The sequence below is a fragment of the Sceloporus occidentalis genome, unplaced genomic scaffold (assembly GCF_023333645.1).
Source record: "Sceloporus occidentalis isolate IW3139 unplaced genomic scaffold, rSceOcc1.0.p SCAF_10, whole genome shotgun sequence".
Lineage (NCBI taxonomy): Eukaryota > Metazoa > Chordata > Lepidosauria > Squamata > Phrynosomatidae > Sceloporus > Sceloporus occidentalis.
Window position 1 is genome coordinate 19,970,242 of NW_028316990.1, and position 19,665 is coordinate 19,989,906.

Below are 19,665 nucleotides of genomic sequence, written 5' to 3' on the forward strand. Positions count from 1 at the left end.
TAAAACGGTTTGACACCATTTTAGATGCCAGAGCTCAGTGCTGTGGCATTCTGGGAATTCTGGGGACTGTAGTTTGCTCTGACACCAGAGCTGTCTGGCAGAGTTGGCTAAATGTCTCACACAAAACTCCCAGAATTGCATAGCATTGAACCGTGGCAGTTAAAGATGGTGTCAAACTGGGTTATTTCTGCAGTGCGGATCATACAGCTTTAAGATTAAGCGTGGCAAATTCTAATATCAAAAAATGACAATGTCTTTAAACAATAAACCCAGCAGGAGAACATTAGAGTCTTGCAAGAGAGGAGCTGAAAGTCCAAATAATAAGATGCACACAAAGAGGCTTCAAAAGGAGACTCTGCCCCAAAACTCCAGGATTAGGATTTATAAGAAAATTTGCAGCTACTATTTAATCTGGGTTTAATCATAGCGTTGTGTTGCTTTCCACACTCCATGCATCTATTAAATCACTATTGTATAGTTTAAAAAAGTGCTGTGTATTGTTGAATTAGTCATTTTGCCCTTTCATACATTTGGGCAGCTTTCCAAATGGACAACTCCTGGCACTGACAGTCAAAAGATGTTTGTCTTTTAGTATTCAGTTTTTGATCCCTGAACCTATTTTTTATCTTTTATAGGAAGCAAGAAATGAAAGATGGAATGGTGAAAAAAGACCAAAAGGGTTAGAAATTAAAAGGGGTTTTCTCATTCTTCTTTACACGGAAACAAGATACAAGGTAAGGATGTTATAGGTTGTCTCCACACTGCAGAAATAATCTGGTTTGACACCGCTTTAACTGCCATTTCTCAATGCTATGGAATGCTGGGAAGTGTTGTTTGTTGTACCATCCATCACAGCTTTGCTACCAACATTTGCTGTTTTGTGGAATTTAGATGTTATTATAGTTTTGCAGTATGGCCCCTGGATGTGCTTTCAACAGCCACAAAGTAGGACAATAATGGGATTTTTACCTTAGATCAGATAATTGGCTTTTCTGATTTTGCAGGAGCAGTTTAAACTATCAACTGAATGGCAAGAATTGCAACTAAAACATTTGTTACATTCCAGGTTTGATCCTATAGCTTGCATTCAAGGCTTCCTTAACTTCAGAAACACTACTGAGGCCTACAAAGTATCCAACTATAATATATATATATATATATATATATATATACACACATACACACACACATATGAGAGACATGCAAGATTTACATCAAGAAGGGAATAGAGAATATCCGTTTCTGACTAATCGATAGCCATCAGTTTAGGCTTCTATAACTAGTATGGCTTTAAATCTCTGACTACATCTTTATAGCAGAAATGGCTCTTTGGGGTATATTGATCATCCCAATGTCAATTCAAGAAAGGGCTTTTTAAATTAGGAAATCGATAGAGATGCAATACTGCTAATACGTCCTTTAACGCCTACTTTGTTGGAGTTGTCCCATAGTAGCTACGTTTTGGGAGGAAGTAATCACACAAGTAAATTTGGTTTGGCAAAGTCCCTTGATATTCAGGAATGGGCATGTTCTTTTGAATTATTTATTTCTTCAAAATACCAAGATCCCTTTTGAATGTAAATAATATTTTCTAAAAAATATTAAATTTCGGCCTTGGGCTTTGGCACAAGGGCTTTGGATTCCAGCAGATATAAAGTGACCCCCCCCCCCCTTGTAGAATAAGGCATTCTGCGTTTCCCATTAAACTGGGCTATTAAATCTTACCTAACTTGCCGAAATGAAATTTATTTTCTTTTTTACTAGCATCTTGTTTTCCTTACCAAAGCAAGCCCAAAGAACTTGTAAAAACAAAATCACATATTAAAAAAGTACTCAGTGGTCTGGGAAAAGGTTACTTCAAAGCTGTTTTGTGAGCTGGGGGGGGGGGGTGTTGTTTTAGGGTTTTTTTGCATTTACACAACTTTTAAGGCTGAACTTTATTGGTCAGTTTTTACAGACTGTAATTCCAGAGATCAAGGGACACGTAAAAATCGAGATCCCATGCATACGTACGATACTGTTTAATGTGTTTAACTCTTTTCACATCCACACACGACAACATCTGAGTTCCTTCTGGCCAGTGCAAAAAGATCTCGTCCATAGAACAAGTCCTTGCTTTATTAACATCAGGCGATGTAGGAGTAGCAATATACTTACAAGGAGACGGCAATCCTCCAGGCTAAAAATGCAAGCCTCCTAAACCACTCCTCATAGGACTTGGTTTTCAGACAAGCAAAGATTGGCTTTTTTTGGACACAATCCAGCCTATCGATATCCTTGGATGTGGGTCTACTCTATTTGTGTCTAATACTAAATAACAGGATTCAGGCCTTGTTTGAAATCCTGCGCCTTCCTTGTTTGGATTTACTTCCCTTTACACTCAGTGGAATTGGGATGGGACTTGCCTCTAAGTAAACCAGGCCTTGGATTGGACTGCGTATTGTTTGTGGGTCTGGGAAGACCTAACTCATGTGGTCAGGAGGCCAGCATAATAAATTGGAATGGTATTTAGGAAAACAAAAACACAGCATTCAGAAACGGTTGTGGGGAGAGTTGTCTTCTACTTCATCCATGACATGAATGATAACATTTTTGCTGCATTGTATTTGCAAGATCTGAGTCAACAGAACCTTCACTGTTCAGAATTTCAATTATATGATCTGAAAGAAAGTATTCATAAAGAAGACGGTGGGAGGGAGAGAGACAACACTTTACACTTGGCTCAAAGCCCCTTGACTGTTTCTCAGTTCCCTGGCTTAAAATGAAAAATGCCAATATTGGAATAAGGTTAATTTTGCTAGTGGTTTTTTCCTAAATTTGCAAAATGCCTTGAATTAAGATATCTTGCCATTCTTACACCTTTTTAAAATGGTGACGTTTGCCAGTGTATCAGGCAAAAGAGAAAAGATCTCAATGTTGTTTTGATGTTGTGAAGAGGTCCACAATGGCTCTCACATCCCATTGTTGGCACGTCTCATGTGACTGGCGAAGGATTTGTGTAGCAGAGTGACCTGGCAAGATGCCTGTCTCAAAACAAGCCACCGACAAAGGGGTTTCTAGATTCCAGAAACTACCACAACCTTCCAAAGGAGCAAACGCGTTGTCCCAAGAACACACAACTAGGAGCTTTAAATCTGGGAGACATACAGAACAAGGCAAACCTTCCCTGAACAAATCTTGCCAAGAAAACCCCATGACATGCCGTAAGACAGAAAAGTCTTGAAGGTACACAACAACAACATCCCATAGGGACCGAGAACCTACACCAAGGTTGTGCAGTGTGAATCTTTACATGTGGAGTTAAGTATTCATTGTGCTACCAAATCTTGTGCTGAATGTCAACGTGGCACAACTGCATCATAACTGAAATGTGCAACCAGATGCTCAAGCAAATGTGCATGAACACCCATCGATGCTCAGTGGAACTGGATGTCACAACTCCACAGCTTCAACCTTGCTCTAAATCAGTGGTTCCCAAATTTGGACCCCCAGATGTTTCGGACTTCAATTCTCAGAAACCCTAGCCAGCTTGCGCCACAGTCAGGAATTCTGGGAGCTGAAGTCCAGAACATGTGGAGGACCAGAGTTTGGAAACCATTACTCTAAATACACCTGCTCTCTGCATCAGACAAAAATGACCAACAGCTTCTATAGAGACACTTATACATGAGTAAGACACTAAGAGCATCACAGCCATGGAGCATGTGAAGCGCAACTGATGGAAGGAGAAAGAGTACTCATGACACTCCTAAAAGTTAAAATTATATTCTTGAGACTCTGAAACTAGAATTATTCACTTTACTCATCACTTGTGAGGTGGCCACTAGTCAGAACCTGGTGTGTGTTTCCAGGCCCAAGATATTTGGGGCTCCTTTGGCCAGTGCAAATAGGACCTTTCTAGCTTTGACATCCCTTCTTTCTTCGCTTAGCCAGACAGTGGGCGCAAAGGAACAATATTCAAATCCTCCCACAGCCCTCTATAATGTCTTTTCCCCCCTATTGATGTGCCTTCGGTTAACATTTATGAGAGCCTCTGGCTCACATCAAAGGGCAACCAAAGGCTTTAATCTCTCAGACAGGCCCAAACACACCTCGCTGGATTCAAAGACATGCCAATTAAACACCGGCAGTATAGCCAGCCAAACTCTTCTCGGATTTGGGTAAGCTCCCAATGGGGTGGAATGACCGGGTTTGTGGGCCTTGCGAGAAAGATGAGGGACCCCTGAGAACCTCCTCAAGGGCAGGATTTGGGGTGGGACCCTTTTCCAGGTGTGCCCTAAGCTTCAAGGAGCTCAAGCAACTCCAGAGCTCTTCCAGGCCTGGAGATGGAAAGGTTCTTACATCTGCCAGCCCTAAAAAGTCAAATTTCTTGAAAGTAACCCACTCATTATCTCCGTTCTAATGCCATTATGAACGCATGGCAAAAATAAATAAATGCTAGGCCAAATATTTGCACATATGTTCATCCAAAATGCTTGCGACCAGAGGTGTTTTGGATTTCAATATTTTATTATTATTATTTTGGAATACCTATATTTGCGGATGGGACCAAGTCTCAACACAAAATTCATTTCTGTTTCTTACACACCTTATACACAGAGCCTAAAGGTGACTTTATATACAATATTTTAAAAATAATTTTGTGCATGAAATGAAGTTTGTGTACACTGCACCATCAGAAAGCAAAGGTATCACTGTGCTCAGCCATAAACTACAGTTCCCAGAATTCCACAGCATTGAGCCGTGCCAGTTAAAGTGGTGTCAACCTGGACTATTTCTGTGGTATGGATGCAGCCATAGTCCTTCTGCTGCTAGCAGTAACCAGTTCTCAAACTTTGGTCCTCTTTAGCTTTTGGACTTTGGATACCAGAGTGCTTTAGCATTGGTGGAGGAATATAGTCTGAGAAGTACTGGCATAGTAACAAATGTTTGGTTCCTCAGCTGGGCCCTGTATTTGGCCCACTTGCTACCTCACAGGGTTGTTGTGAGGTTAAGACAGGGACCCTATGTATCTCACCTTGAGCTCCCTGGAGGAGATGCTGGATAAAAGATAGCAAAAGCCATTATTATTCCCAAATGCTGATTTTCCCTGACTTGGCAGCCTCTGCTTTCTCTAGCGATGCCCAAAGGGATGAGTCAGCAGCTAGCATTAACTATATTTCTCTGTACTTCAATGAGAAAAAAGCTTCTTGGTAATATTGGAGTGATGATGTGCCAATGATCCCTGCTTGTTAATTAATTTTATAGAGCTGAATATATAGGGCAAGAGATCAGATGAATTCGTAGAAACAGGGTATTCATCATTTGAGAAATGGTTCTCGGATGGTTTGCCTTCTTACCCAGATGTGGTCTCATTCAGCCTCCAGCAGATGTGATCCCATCCCTTCCAAATGTCCTGATCTGGCAGAGATTGTCCCAACTACTCTTCTGCCATCCCACTTTTTCAGCTGCTTTTCAAATGTCCTGCTTTCTCTCTCATCCTCCCAGCTCTCTCCTCCTCCACAGCTGCAAACTGAATTCAAAATGAAAAGGTAGTATGCACACAATTAACGTAGGAAGGAAGGAAAGGATAGAAAGGAACACACTCTTCTCAGTAGACAGGCAAAAGCAAACTACTGCATGCTCTGCTAGTTTGTGCATTCCTCCTCATTCCTAACTTCTGCCATCATCACACACTCAGATGTTGCTAAAAATGTCCCAGTTTTCATCTGTGAAATGTTGGAGGGCATGTGACCAGCCTTACTGAAAAATAAAACCTTTCTGTCCCCAAATGTGCCCAGATGTCATACAGGCAGTGATGTATTCAAGCCTTTAACTCAAAGTCTCAAGTCAAGTCTCAAGTACTTGCAAGAGACTTTGCTTGAGTCTCAGTTTTGGGAGTCAGATTTAACAAGGGGGGGAGATGGTGGTGGGGTTTGTGTGGTCTCAAACTGGATTCTTTCTGCAGCGTGTTTTGGACCTAAGGCAGACAAGCATATGGAGACATTGCAGCCATTTGTTGCTTTTGTAAATAATGCATCCGATATCCTGAGACCATCCAGATTTCAACATCCATGTTGGAAAGGATTTTTTTTTATTCCTCCGTACTATCCAAAACCAAGTACAAACTGGAGAATTTGTGTTTAGCCTCCCCAAACAAGCCTGAAAGGACGTTCTTTTTTTGTAAATTTCCATCCAGAATCCTACATCTCAATGAACAAGGTCCCACCCATAAGCTTCTGTTTGCTGGACATGACCTGGCATTGTTTCCGGAGCAATCTGGTGGTGTGTACAATATTATCTAATCATCTAGAGCACCAGATCTAGGAACCGGGATCTTGAATTCATTGTACATGGGGCAGAGACGTTATATGGTTGGAGGAAACACCTGAGTAAAGAGGAACTCTGGAATTCATCCGGCCCAAAGCCAAGCACCTAAATATTTGTGCGTGACTGATATGGCTTCCCATGCAACGAGATCTTGTGGCACTCTTGTAACTAAGGAGATTACCATACTATCAGTCATATAGCACAAACAAACCGACGTAGTTCTGATTTAGCACCTTTCCTAATCGCATGGCGCAGCATGCGTAGCACACACACACTGCAATAATCTGGCATTAACAGTACAACTTTTCATTGATGGGAAGAACCCATCAATGACCACAGTTTGGCTATAATTGCATCAGCGTCACTTATGCGACCACAAAATGCGCCATCTTAATGCAGTCTCAAGAGTCCTGGCATCTGAGACTTCATCCTCTCTTCTTTCCGCCACCTTTTGCAGCAATGAATTTGCCTGCATTTCTTGTGAGATTTCTTGTTGCACAATTCCACATGCACATGAAGATGAAGGCAGATGGGGCAATCTCTATAATGCATTTGCCACATCCATTGCGCAGACATCGCGTTATTGCATCAACAATGTGATGTCACACACAACAGCAGCGGGAGGGTAGCACTGACTTTTATCGTTGATAAGGAACAGGTTAGCGACACGGTGCGGTACCTGAGGACTTCATCACATCCACCTTTTGTCTCGCCACAGTTGCTTTAGTGCAAGGGACCGGAAACCTACAGGTTTGGGAGCTTGCATTATCACGCTTCTCTGTGAGTCCATCCATACTCTGCGGTTTGGTAGAGCTTAACAATATTATCAGCTCCAGATCTAGGAACTTGGTTGTTGTGTGCCTTCAAAGTCATTTCTGAGTTACGGTGACCCTAAGGCGAACCTATCGCAGAGTTTTCTTAGGAAGATTTGTTTGGAGGAGGTTTGCCATTGCTTTCCCCTGAGGCTGAGAGAGTGTGAACCACCAAAGGCCACCCAGTAGGTTTCATGGCCAAGCTGGGAATCAAACCCTGGTCTCCAGAGTTGTAGTCCAAGACTCGCACCACTACACCAGGCTTGCTCTCCAATCTAGGAACTGAGGAGCTTGAATTCATTGCACAAGGGGCAGAGACTTTTTTGTATGGTTTCTTGTACCAGTCTTGGAAATTTAGGTCAGAGAAGGCAGCTAAGTTTGGAAGGAGAAGCCCAGCTCTGAGTCGGATTTGCAGCGACGCTTGTTCCCAAATGAGTGTTCAAAAGCAGGTGTATTTCCAGACCCTTATAAAAGCCAAATTTTAGCCAAAGGCAAGTTGCACCGGTCTGTCTATGGCACAACATTCATTTGCATTAATTGCCAGTCTCCCTCCATTGCCCAACTTTTTGCCAGTCTGCACCTGAACATTTAACCAACTCACTGGGCAAAAAGAGCTGAGACGCTTTTCCAAACTGAAATTGCAATGAGTGAGTGATTCATTGCCTTGTTCATGCCACAGCCGTGGAGGGAACGCTTGACTCCTGCATTCATTTTATTTATACTTATTTATTACTTTTTGGAAAGGCTGAGATTGGGAATGTTCCTGGACTAGCATTCCCATCATCCCAGTGTGGCCTTGGGAGATTCTAGGAGCTATAATCCAAAACAGTCATGCTTCCAGATTGCAGGTCCCTGAATCCCAGTGTGGACAACAGGTCCCTGAATCTTGGGCCTCATTCCCACTTACAAGTAAATCAGTGTGCAATCCGAATCGATGGATCGATTCAACAGTGGAGCGTGGTTCCCACTACATTTGCCCCGATCGCATTTTCCTCCTGTAAAATAACCCACTTGTGGTTCACATTGACAAATGAATAGATTCAAAATGGACCCGCTCCAGCCGGCCAAAGGGCAAATTTCAATCAATTCCGATCTGCTTCTGGTTCACACTTGTGCAGAACTGATTTATCCAAAAAGATGTGGAAAACATCGGCATCAAAAAAACGTGGGTTAAATGGGTCTAGCGCATGGCCCCTCTCTCCGAAACACTTCAGTGAATCGATTCAAGTGGGAACCAGCTCATTTGAACCGGTTCAAACTGATTCACGATCCGGTTTAAAAGGTAGTGGGAATCAGGCCTCATTGTAGCCATACTCACTCAGAGGTGTTGGGAGCTGTGGTCCAAATGTGCAAGGAGCAAAGATATACAAATGACCAGTAAAGCTAGAATTGTCCAAGCAATAGGACTTTCCCATCACCGTGAACGGATGTGAGACAGTGAAGAAAACAGATAAGAGGAAAATCCATTTATTGGAGATGTGGGGCTGGAGGAGAGTGTGGAGGACCACACAGACAAACCAATGGGCCCTAGAACAGACCAAGCCTGAACTCTCCTTGTAAGAAGCCCAAACTGAGGTTGTTGGACTTTGGCCCCATCATGTGAAGGCAAGACTCATTGGGAAGTCAATAATGCTTGGAAGAGTGGAGAGGAGCAGAAAGGGAGGAAGGCTGCACATGTGTGATGGATGGACTCCATTCAGGAGGCCCTAGGTCTTGAGTTTGCAGGAGTCAAGCAGGGCAGTGGAGGACTGCCCTCCATAGGGTTGCCAGAGTTAGGGTCCGTTGGAAAGGCTGTTAACCAAAAGGGGCACCAATGCTCCTTGGCAGAAAAGGCCCAAGACTTTGTAAAACTAGTTATCCCAGGATTGCAGAGGATGGAGCTGCAGCACTTCAAAGTGGGGTCCAACTGCATTATTTCTACATTGTCCTTTCCAGCTTATGACAAGCCTGTCATGGGGTTTTCTTGGCCAGATTTGTTCAGAGGGGGGTTTGCCCTTGCCTTCCTCTGAGGCTGAGAGAGTGTGACTTGGCCAAGGCCATGGAGTGGGTTTGGGGGGGGGGGCTGAGCAGGGAGGAGGATTGGAAGTGGGCTCCCCAAAGAGAAGGCTCCCCAGAAAGCCAGCCAGCCTCTGCTCTGCTTGGTGCTGCTGCCAGCCCTGATGCTGCGATGTCTCCCTTTGGCCCAGGGCCATCAGAGGAGGAGTCGCAGCTTTTGCACCCGGAGCTCCTCTCTGGCCATAAATAGCTGGCCCATGCTTTGCTCCGGAGCCACTCTGGAGCAGCAGCAGTAACAGCAGCAGCTCGCCTTGTGAACCCTCCTCCTCTCAAGCCAAGCAGCCAAAGCAGCAGCAGCAGGAACCCAAGGATGGATGCCCAGGACTGCCCTTGTGCCAGCGGTGAGTAATAGGCAAGAGCCAGTTCCCCACTGGCTTCCACATCTGGGCCACAGCTGAAGACCCCTTTCACACATCCATCAAACCCCCATCTCCTGGGACACGTGTCTGTCAGGGTCCCCACTTTGGGGGCTTTTAGAGGGGTCTCATGCTGGGATCTGGAGTCCCCAACATCTGCAACTGGATCAGAGTTGGAGACCTTTCTCTTATTATAGACTGCATCCACACTAGAGAAATAAACCGGTTTGGCACCGCTTTAACTTGTCTGGCTCAAGGCTATGGAATTCTGGGAGTTGGAGTTTGTTGTGGGGCCCAGAGTGGAGCTTCTTTTACATCATTTCATTGGATGTTTTATATTATTTTATGTGATTTTTTTTACATTATATGATTCCTGAAACTAGAAGCACTTAAAAGTGGTGTCAAACTGTGTTATTTCCACAGTGTAGATGCACCCTTTATTATTATTATTATTATTATTATTATTATTATTGGATGCCTTCAAATCCTTTCAAGTCCATATTATTCTTTCCATTTCCGTATCTTAATGTCTAATGTCAAATCATATCAGATATGATTATTCTGAACATCGTTTCATAGGATATTTTACATTATTTTATGTGATTTCTTTTTTACATTATATGATTCATTTATTTTTTTACATCATTTTACATCCATTTTTCACTGCCCCAGCTCCATCCTACCAAATGCTGGGATTTGTAGTTTGGCAAAGCACTCCAGCACTCTCTTTGGCAAAGGAGATCTTGGAGAACAACACATCCCAGGATCCCTGGAACAATACGCACTTAAAAGTGATGTCAAACTGTACTATTTCTACAGTGTAGATGCAGTGTAGATTCAAGACCTTTCCGACTCACAGCGACCCTAAGGCAAACCTATCCTGGGGTTTTCTTGGCAAGGTTTGTTCAGAGGAGGTTGAGAGAATGTGACTGGCCCCAAAGTTTGGGAACTACTGCCTTAAAGGATGCTCTACTAGTGGACAAAATAGCTTGCGCAGAATGTTCTTCCGACCTATAATCCAGGAGTGTTAGTTCTGGATTGGCTTCTGAATTCCCAGAATTCAGGAATATCACTGCAAAGTGCCAAAGGAAAAAGCCTCTAAGGGAAGCAGAACACTTGCAAGGGTGGGAGTTCTAGTTCCCATCCCTGGTGATCTTAATGTTGTTTTTCTTTCCTTCCTTCCTTCCTTTTGCAGGCGGTGCTTGCACCTGCGGGAACAACTGTCAGTGCAAAAACTGCAAGTGCAAGACGTGCAAAAAGAGTGAGTATGGCTTTGTCTGTATCCTCAGCTACTTGGCTTGTTGGCTCTACCATGGGTTTTGTGTGTGTGTGTGTGTGTCTGTGTGTGTCTGTGTGTGTGTGCTTTGCACACTCTCAAAAATTTGACTTGCATCTTCTCCCGATCTGGGGAAAAAAATGAATCAAGGTAGTTCTCCAAGAAAAAATGGTCATGGATGGGCAACATGAGCGCAAAAAAGTAGGCTACAATGCCTTTTTCCTCCAAATCTGCCATCGTCTGAGAACCAGTGTAGTGGTTTGAGCATTGGATTATGACTCTGGAGAGAAAGGTTTGAATCCCTGCTTGGCCAAGGCAACCCTCTGGGAGACCTTGGGCAAGTCACACTCTCTCAGCATCAGAGGATGGCAATGGCAAACCCCTTCTGAACATGCCTTGCCAAGAAAACCAAATGATGGGGTCCCCTGGGGTTTGCCATAAATTTGAAATGACTTGAAGGCACACAACAACAGCATCCTCCGCATGCTATATTGCTCCACACAATGTGAAAAAGAGACACAAAGGTTGGCAATCTGTGATTCTCTACTTGTCGGTGAACTGCCACTCCCATCATCCCTCACTATTGGGATTGATGGGAGCTGGAGTTCAGCCACATCTTTCCTCCCAAACCTGCAAGCTGTCGACTTGGATTCTTGTGGAACAAACCTTGGGAGCCATTCCAAAAACGAAGCGCTGCCAATGGGAATGTGGGTGGATGCTGGGATGTGGCATTTGGACCTGTGGGAGTAGGGTGGGCAGAGAAGGGGACTGAATGCCAAGGTCTAGAAACATAACTTCTTCCAGAGTTTGCAAAACAACCATAGCTATTTATTTCACACCTACCTTGGGACCCGGTTGCAGGAGTGGATATCCTAATTTTGTATAGAAGTATGTATTTTCGATGTTGTCCCTTCAAGTCATTTCCGACTTATGGCGACTCTTAAGATGAACCTATCCTGGGGTTTTCTTGACAAGGTTTGTTCAGAGGGGGTTTGCCATTGCTTTTCCCTGAGGCTGAGAAGAGAAAGAAGGGAGCATAGGCATTGCTGAAAGAAGTGTATAAAGGTATTGCTAAAAGAAATGCACATAGGCATTGCTTAAAGATGTGCACGTAGGCATTGCTAAAAGATCTGTGCATAGGCATTGCTAAAAGGATTACACATAGGAATTGCTAAAAGAAATGAGCATGGGCATTGTTTCAAGGAGTGCACACAAGAACTTCTAAAAGAAGTGAGAATAGGCCTTGCTAAAAGGCGTGCACATAGGGATTGCTAAACAGTGTGCATAGGCATTGCTAGAAGAAATGTGCATTGCTAAAGAGTGTGTATTGGCATTGCTAAAAGAAGTGAGCATAGGCTCACTAAAGTCTTGCTAAAAGAGACTTGGTCAAACCTGTAGAGCAAGTCAGTGGCAGTGGTAGGACTCGAACCCAGATCTCCCACAGGAGAGTCCCCCGAGGATAGTTCCTCCCTGCCTTCTGATCTTCCTGTTGGCCCGCCTCGCAAGGGCATCTTTTTCATCTCCTTTTGTCCTCCTTCCAGGCTGCTGCTCCTGTTGTCCGGTCGGCTGCAGCAAATGTGCCCAGGGCTGCATCTGCAAGGGACCCCCTTCCACCAAATGCAGCTGCTGCAAGTGAGCTGCCGTCGCTCGCTCTCCAAGGCTCGACCTGTATATTTCCCCGCAAGAATGTAGCCCTAACCTCTGTTTATACGTTTGCCGGTTGTGTTTCCCAACCTTTAGATATACGTGGAAATATAAGCTATGTGGAAAGTTAATAAAGCTATATATGTGTGTGTATATAAGCCATTACCATGGGTTACTCTTCTTTTTGTCTTGTCTTGCTTTCTCCAAGGGACCGGGGTTGGGAGTGGATTCCAGCCAGCCATTCACACTGCTGAATTAATCCGGTTTGACACCGCATTAACTGCCATGGCTCCTTGCTATGGAATCCTGGGATTTGTAGTTTGGTGAAATGTTTCGCCTTTGCTGTCAGAGAGCACTGGTGCCACAACAGACTACAAATCCTACAATTCTATAGGATGGAGACATGACAGCTAAAGCGGTGTCAAAATTATCTGTTTTCCACCAAAAGAACTAATTGTGATTATTTATGCAGGGTTTGAGCCGTTTATATCCCTGGTAAGCAATAGAATTGAACTTATCATTATTAACTTTATTAACATCTTGCCTTTGCCACCAAAACTGGAACTTGAAAGTGGTTTCCAAATTAAAAATGTGTCCAACATCATCAAAAATGTCCAAACGAGCAACATTAAAATAAAATGAAATTACTAGCAATATGCTTTAAAAATATAAAACGTGCATTTAAAGGCTGCATCCGCACTGTAGGAATGACCCAGTTTGACGCCACTTTAACTGCCAGGGCTCAATGCTATGGAATCCTGGGATTTGTAGTTTGCTGTGGCACCAGAGCAAAGCTAGGACAGTAAAACCACAATTGAAAACTAAAAGTCAACACAATAGGAAAGAAAGAAGCTGGGAGCGTGAGCTTTTCTAGACTTGAGTTTCCTTCCTCTGATGCCTGACATTAAATGCTAAACATTACTATGGTAAAACAGCAGCATTTTCAAAAAAGAGAGAAAATGGCATGTTAAATATTTGCTTGGTTTCATAGCACCAGCTTTAGGTTTGAACTTTGGACTATAACTCTGGACATTCGGGTTTGGATGCTGACTCAGCCATGGAAACCCCTCTGGGCAAGTCACACTCTCTCAGCCTCAGAGGGAAGCAAAGGCAAACCCCCTCTGAACAAAACTTGCTGATAAAACCCTATGATAGTTTCACCTTAGGATTGCCATAAATCAGAAATGACTTGAAGGCATATAACACACACACACACATAAATATCACTTAACTATGGGTATATCTGCACTGTAGAAATGATGCAGATTGGCACCGCTTTAAGTGTTGTAGCTCCTTTCTATGTACAAACCTTACTAATAAAATATAATAGGTTCGCTTTAGGGTTGCCATAAGTCAGAAATTTCTTCAAGACACACCACAACTATGGTTTTAATCCAGTAGACAATCGGACGAGGCATATTTCTTTAGGAAAACCAGCATGGCATAGTGGTTTGAGGGTTCAACTATGACTCTAGAGACCAGGAATCGATTCCTTGCTCAGCCATGGAAACCTACCAGGTGGCCTTGGGCAAGTCACATACTCTCAGCCCCAGAAAACTCCATGATAGGGTCCCCATAAGTTGGAAACAACTTCAAGGCACACAACAACATCTTAGAGATATTGGGGTCGCCACCATAAAGTCTTTGCCTCTTGTTGCCCACCTATTAATTAGTTTTCATAAACGAGGAGACCAGGACTGAGTTCGAAACGTAGGCAGGTTCATACAGATACCGAAGTTTGGTTTTCTTCCAAGTCACCTGCGCAGATAACACTTTTTATTGGCGGAGGAGAAGACTATAAACCTGGGCTTTCTGCTCAGCTACTGAAACAACCAGGAGCAGTTTCAACTGAACTTCTCCCTCTGATCTCCTTCCAAGGGTTCGACCTTTCCAAAACGCTGCCCTTGTAACTTTGTGCCGTCTTCAACAATTCCTCCGGTGGAAAAATAGACTTTTAATTAACGCTCCAGCCCATAGGGATTTATGGTTTTGCTATTGTCCCAGCCTGGGAAACCACTTCTTCTTCCATGCTCTCCCTCTATTTATTCCAATTCTTCCAGAAATACGGTCCTTTTCCATCTGCAACAGTTAGCAGGTTTAGAGCCTTGTCTTGAAAGGCTAGGGGTGCGTCCGCACTGTAGAAATAATGCAGTTCGACGCCACTTTAAGTGCCAGGCCATTAATATACGTAAAACATATTTCATATATAAGCGAGACCTATTTCATATATAAGCAGTCCAATGTCATTCGGACTCTACATTTTGCTGACCATATCTCTGACTCAGAGCTCTGAGTCAAACCCCTGACTATCTGATCTATAGGAAAGTTGTATGGAAGCAAAAAAATTTTGGGACCAGGTTCTAAATGCAAGTATGGGGAAACTACAGGCTTTCCCCCTTGTGATTTCCGTTTCTTGCTATGGCATGATTCAGCCCCATAACCTTGAGAGGAAAGGGGTCTCATTTCCCATCCACCGCCATCATCCAACGGTTGAGAAATTAATGGACTAATCCTGGGAACATCATGTTTGCTTTTGTAGCAGCACGAGTTGCAAACTCCAGTTACCCATTCATTGTGCAATCTGATAACATCATATTTTAATAGGGGAAAAAGGGGGAAAACATCCGATTAAATCAGAGAAGACTTTTGTGGCTGGGCAGCTGCTGGATCAATAATGCCATTGGCCAAGTTCTTTATTGGTTTGCTAAAGCAGGCCAACTCTCACTGCACTTTGGATGTCAACATTGGAGGACCCCATGCTTCCCCCCCAGAAAGTGTAGCTACAATGACATTTGAAAGACAACCCTGTTGTTGTTGTTCGTAGAACCATAGAGTTGGAAGAGACCCCAAGGACCATCCAGTCCAACCCCTTTGTGCCATGCAGGAACTCTCAATCCAAGCATCCCCATTGACAGATGGCTATCCAGCCTCTGTTTAAAGACCTCCCACCTTCAAGTCATTTTGGACTTAAGGCACCCCTATCATGGGGTTTTCTTGGCCAGGTTTATCCAGAGGAGGGTTTGCCATTGCCTTCCCCTGAGGCTGAGAGAGTGTGGCTTCTTGCCCAAGGGTCACCCAATAGGTTTCCATGGCTGAGTTGGGAATCGAACCTGGTCCCCAGAGTCACGTTCCAACACACAAACCACAGACTATAATTATTATTTATTGTCCTAAATGGATTTTATTGTATACCTCAAGATATCTTTGGATATAAGGCAGAATAGAAATATTTCAATCAATAATACATATGCGTATCTGTGCACAGAAGCAAAACGTATTGTCTGCTAGTGACTTTGCATTTCCGACTTATGGTGACTCTTGGCAGGTTCCAATCCTTGGAAAGTTTCTTCAGAGGGGGGGTTGCCATTGCCATCCTCTAAGGCTGAGAGAGTGTGACTTTCTCAAGGCCAAGCTGGAAATCAAACCCTGGCCTCCCGAATCCTGGTCCATCACTGAAACCTCTGTGCCCCACTGGCTCTCGACAAATCCTTTATTCGTATGGTTCTAATTTTAGTTTTATTTGTGCACCCGTCTCCTGGCATTGCACAAGGTGCATAGGGCCAACTACATTTGCTAGGAACAAGCACACGATGTGCCACTTGCCACCCACCCACAAAAGCCCATTTCCCGGTTATGTTCTTGTTACGACAACCTGGCACCTTCCATCCTGGCCTTGCTGGAGCTGTGTGCAAAAGTCTCCTCTCTCTCCCCATTCCAGCTGGACTTCCTCCTCCATTCTTGCTCAATCTCCAGTGCTGTGTGCAGACACAACACACATCCACGCACACCCAGACACACACAGACCCATGCATGACAACAGAAAGGCTGTGCGCAGAGTGCAAACACAGTGTGCAAACACAAGGGGACTGCTGAGAGTTTAATCTGCTGATGTTGCTGACTCAAGAGTGATTCAGCAGTCATGGCACAGAAGGGACAGAGACAAAGAAAGCATGCCTCAGAGGAACATGAGTCACAACTAGGGACTAAACTCGATTTTTAAATATTATATTATAAATCTGTTTAGTCCCTTTGTGCAATGATAGGAGGGGTGTGTGTGTGTGTGTGTGTGTGTGTACCCCTCTCCTGGCATTGCACAAAGTGTGTGGAGCCAACTACACACATGATAGATGGATGGATGGATGGATGGATGGATGGATGGATGGATAGACAAGTATTCCCCTATATTTCCCTATGGGCATGCATTCCCCAATGTATTCCTATGGACAAGCATTCCTCAGTGTTTCCCTATGGGCAAGTAATTCCCAATACTTCCCTATGGGCAAATATTCCCCAATGTTTCCCTATGGGCAAGCATTCCCAATTATTCCCTATGGACATGCATTCTCTATTGTTTCCCTTTGGGCAAGCAATCCCAATGTTCCCCTATGGGGAAGCATTCCCCAATTATTCTCTATAGGCAAGTAATTCTTAATGTATCCCTATGGGCAAGTAATTCACAATGATTCTCTATGGGCAGGTATTCCCCAATGTTTCCCTATGGGCAAGTCTTATCATTTGTTTTCTAGTATGCCCTGTGCAAAAGCCCTTTTCAAAAGACTTCTTTTCCTCCTTTTTGCAGGCAGCTCCAAGCCAAGAGGGAGGGCCTGGGACTTTGCCCAGTTTTGCACACATCTGGGCAGGAGGAAGAGGAAGCATGTGCTTGAGCTGCTGTCCATAAATAGCCGGCAGGAGAGCCCCAGGAATCACTAGCCATCCTTGCCTCACCTCGTCATCTCTTTGCTGGTTCCAACCACTAGACTACACAGCCTCCAGTACCATGGACCCTCAGGAATGCACCTGCGCCACTGGTGAGTCTCTTTGCACCTCTGCCTTCACTGCTGCCTTTGCTTTGCCTTGAGAGAGGCAGGTTGAATTAATGCATTTTCATCTTGCTTTAAGTGCCCTGACTCTTATCCTGGGGGTTTTATAGTTTGACTCAATTTGGGTCCAATCTGCACTGCAAGGTTAATGCACTTTGGCACCGCTTTAAATGCCATAGCTCACTGCTATGGGATCCTGAGATTTGTAGTTTGATTCAGTTTGGGTCCAATCTGCACCATAGGATTAATGCACTTTGACACTGCTTTAACTGCCCTGACTCTTATCCTGGGACTTTTGGAGTTTGATTCAATTTGGGTCCAATCTGCACTGCAAGATTAATGCTATTTGACACCGTTTTAAATGCCCTGGTTCACTGCTATGAGATCTTGGGATTTATATTTTGATTCAATTTGGGTCCAATGTGCACCGCAGGATGAATGCTGTTTGACACCACTTTGATTGCCCTGACTCTTATTCTGAGATTTGGTAGTTTGGGCCCGGCAGATTTGCCTCTAAAAATATTTTAATCTGGATGCTCAAGTCCCATTGAATACAATGGCATGGTGACATGGTGTCCCTTATATAAAATGGCAAAATCAAGGTTTGCCTTTGGGCATTCAATCCGTGGATGTTGAATCCATGGGTAAAGAATCTGTGGGTACTGAGGGCCGACTGTAATTGCAGGTATATGATGGTACGTTCTATCAATGGAAATGCAACTTTTAATTTCGATTCTCACTTGTATTTTTTCTCTCTCTCTTTCTCTCCTTCCAGGCGGACATTGCACCTGCGCTGGTTCCTGCAAATGCAAAAATTGCAAATGCACCTCATGCAAAAAAAGTGAGTTCCACTTTTTAAAGAAAGCAAAGCTAGGGAATTAACGTACAATATGACCCTTCCCCAATATCAGCAGGACTAGTAACCCTGGTTTCACTGACCCATTTATGAAAAACTATGTTCTCTCTAGGTCCTCCAGTGCAATTCTATGACATGCTTGGGCCACAAGTTGACCATAGAGTCCTACTGGAGGACCTAGAAATGCCTAGAGAGGTGCTCTCTTTAGAAATGTCTAGGTCTTCCAGTGTGACTCAATGGTCAACTTCCTCTGGAAGTCATTCATCTCAACCATTCTGTACAACTGTGGCCAAATAGACTCAGGGTGGCTTACAACACCTTGCAATGTGACTTGCAATGTAGCTAAGTATGACAGTTAAAAAAGACCTAGCGCGCATATATATATATACACACACACACACACACACATACACACACATACACACATATACACACACAAAAGTTTGAAAATATCATTAATTTATCCATAAAACCAGTAAAAGAACAACAGCTATTTAAAAACAACAAACATACAAAGCACAGGCAGATGGTGACATATATTACAAAAGACTTGCATATGCTGCAAGCTTGTATTCTCAAGGGCTGAATCTGCACTGTAGAAATAAAGCAGTTTGATGATGCCGCTTTAACGGCCATGGCTCCATCCTATGGAATTCTGGGAATTGTAGTTTTGTGAGATAGCCTTCCATGTCAGAGCGCTCTGGTGCCAAAACAAGCTACAAATGACAGAATTGCATAGCATGGAGCCATGGCAGTTAAAGTGGCGTCAGACTGCATTATTTCTGCTGCGCAGATGCAGCCAAGGTGGTGTTCAGTTCTACCTGTGTTACAATTCCACCTTCTTTTCATTTCTTTTCTTTCTTTCCAGGCTGCTGTTCTTGTTGCCCGGCCAGCTGCGACAATTGTGCCAAGGGCTGCGTCTGCAAAGAGCCGTCATCCGAGAAATGCAGCTGTTGCCACTAAACAGAGAGCCTTCATCTCTGTAAATACAAATGTCAAAAAAGAGGAGTTTCTTTTCGAGCCAAAAAGGTGTATTTTGTAACTTTTTAATGCAGGCGGAAGGAAATAAAATGTGAGTTTTGGAAAAAAAACACCAGCTTGTCAAGTTTTCAATCAAAAGACCAGTTTACCATTCTCAAATGAATGTCCATCACTTGCGCAAAAGTTTGGACACACTTACTTGAGCGCATTTTCATATTTTAACCATTTAATTCTGTTTAAATGTATAGGTATCTATGTTTTCACCTGTATCATTCTTTTAATGTTGTGAGCTGCTCTGGGTCCCAGTTCTGGGAAAAGAGTGGGATATAAATAAATGTGATGATAATGATGATGTGATGATGATAGAAGATAAAGGACTTTTTCATGGCAGCAATATATTATTGGGAGCTATACTGGGAGCCAGCGCGCTGTAGTGGTTTGAGGGTTGGATTATGACTCTGGGAGACCGGGGTTCAAATCCGGGTTTGGTCACAAAAGCCACTGGGAGACCTTAGGCAAGTCACACTCTCTCAGCTTCAGGGTAAAGCAATGGCAA

General features: G+C 43.7%; 2 protein-coding genes across 2 annotated transcripts; both read left to right on the top strand.

Moving 5' to 3' along the window:
• The first annotated feature begins 9,405 nt into the window (after nt 1-9,405).
• On the top strand, nt 9,406-12,615 carry LOC149306052 (metallothionein-1). The gene is made up of 3 exons (XM_089540469.1): nt 9,406-9,517; nt 10,728-10,793; nt 12,350-12,615. Exons 1-3 carry the CDS (start codon nt 9,487-9,489, stop codon nt 12,442-12,444), a joined length of 192 nt encoding a protein of 63 aa, XP_089396595.1. The 5' UTR covers nt 9,406-9,486; the 3' UTR covers nt 12,445-12,615.
• Nucleotides 12,616-17,144: 4,529 nt separating this feature from the next.
• On the top strand, nt 17,145-19,219 carry LOC149306053 (metallothionein-2). The gene is made up of 3 exons (XM_089540199.1): nt 17,145-17,260; nt 18,048-18,113; nt 18,997-19,219. The coding sequence occupies exons 1-3, from the start codon at nt 17,230-17,232 to the stop codon at nt 19,089-19,091; spliced, it is 192 nt and encodes a 63-aa protein (XP_089396325.1). The 5' UTR covers nt 17,145-17,229; the 3' UTR covers nt 19,092-19,219.
• The last annotated feature ends 446 nt before the right edge of the window (nt 19,220-19,665 follow it).

Excerpts from the sequence above, each read along its gene's own strand:
- LOC149306052 (XM_089540469.1), top strand. The coding sequence starts at position 9,487 with ATGGATGCCCAGGACTGCCCTTGTGCCAGCG. Across the intron at positions 9,518-10,727 it reads GGACTGCCCTTGTGCCAGCG|GCGGTGCTTGCACCTGCGGG; the intron begins GTGAGTAATAGG and ends TTCCTTTTGCAG. Across the intron at positions 10,794-12,349 it reads GTGCAAGACGTGCAAAAAGA|GCTGCTGCTCCTGTTGTCCG; the intron begins GTGAGTATGGCT and ends TCCTCCTTCCAG.
- LOC149306053 (XM_089540199.1), top strand. The coding sequence starts at position 17,230 with ATGGACCCTCAGGAATGCACCTGCGCCACTG. Across the intron at positions 17,261-18,047 it reads GGAATGCACCTGCGCCACTG|GCGGACATTGCACCTGCGCT; the intron begins GTGAGTCTCTTT and ends CTCTCCTTCCAG. Across the intron at positions 18,114-18,996 it reads ATGCACCTCATGCAAAAAAA|GCTGCTGTTCTTGTTGCCCG; the intron begins GTGAGTTCCACT and ends CTTTCTTTCCAG.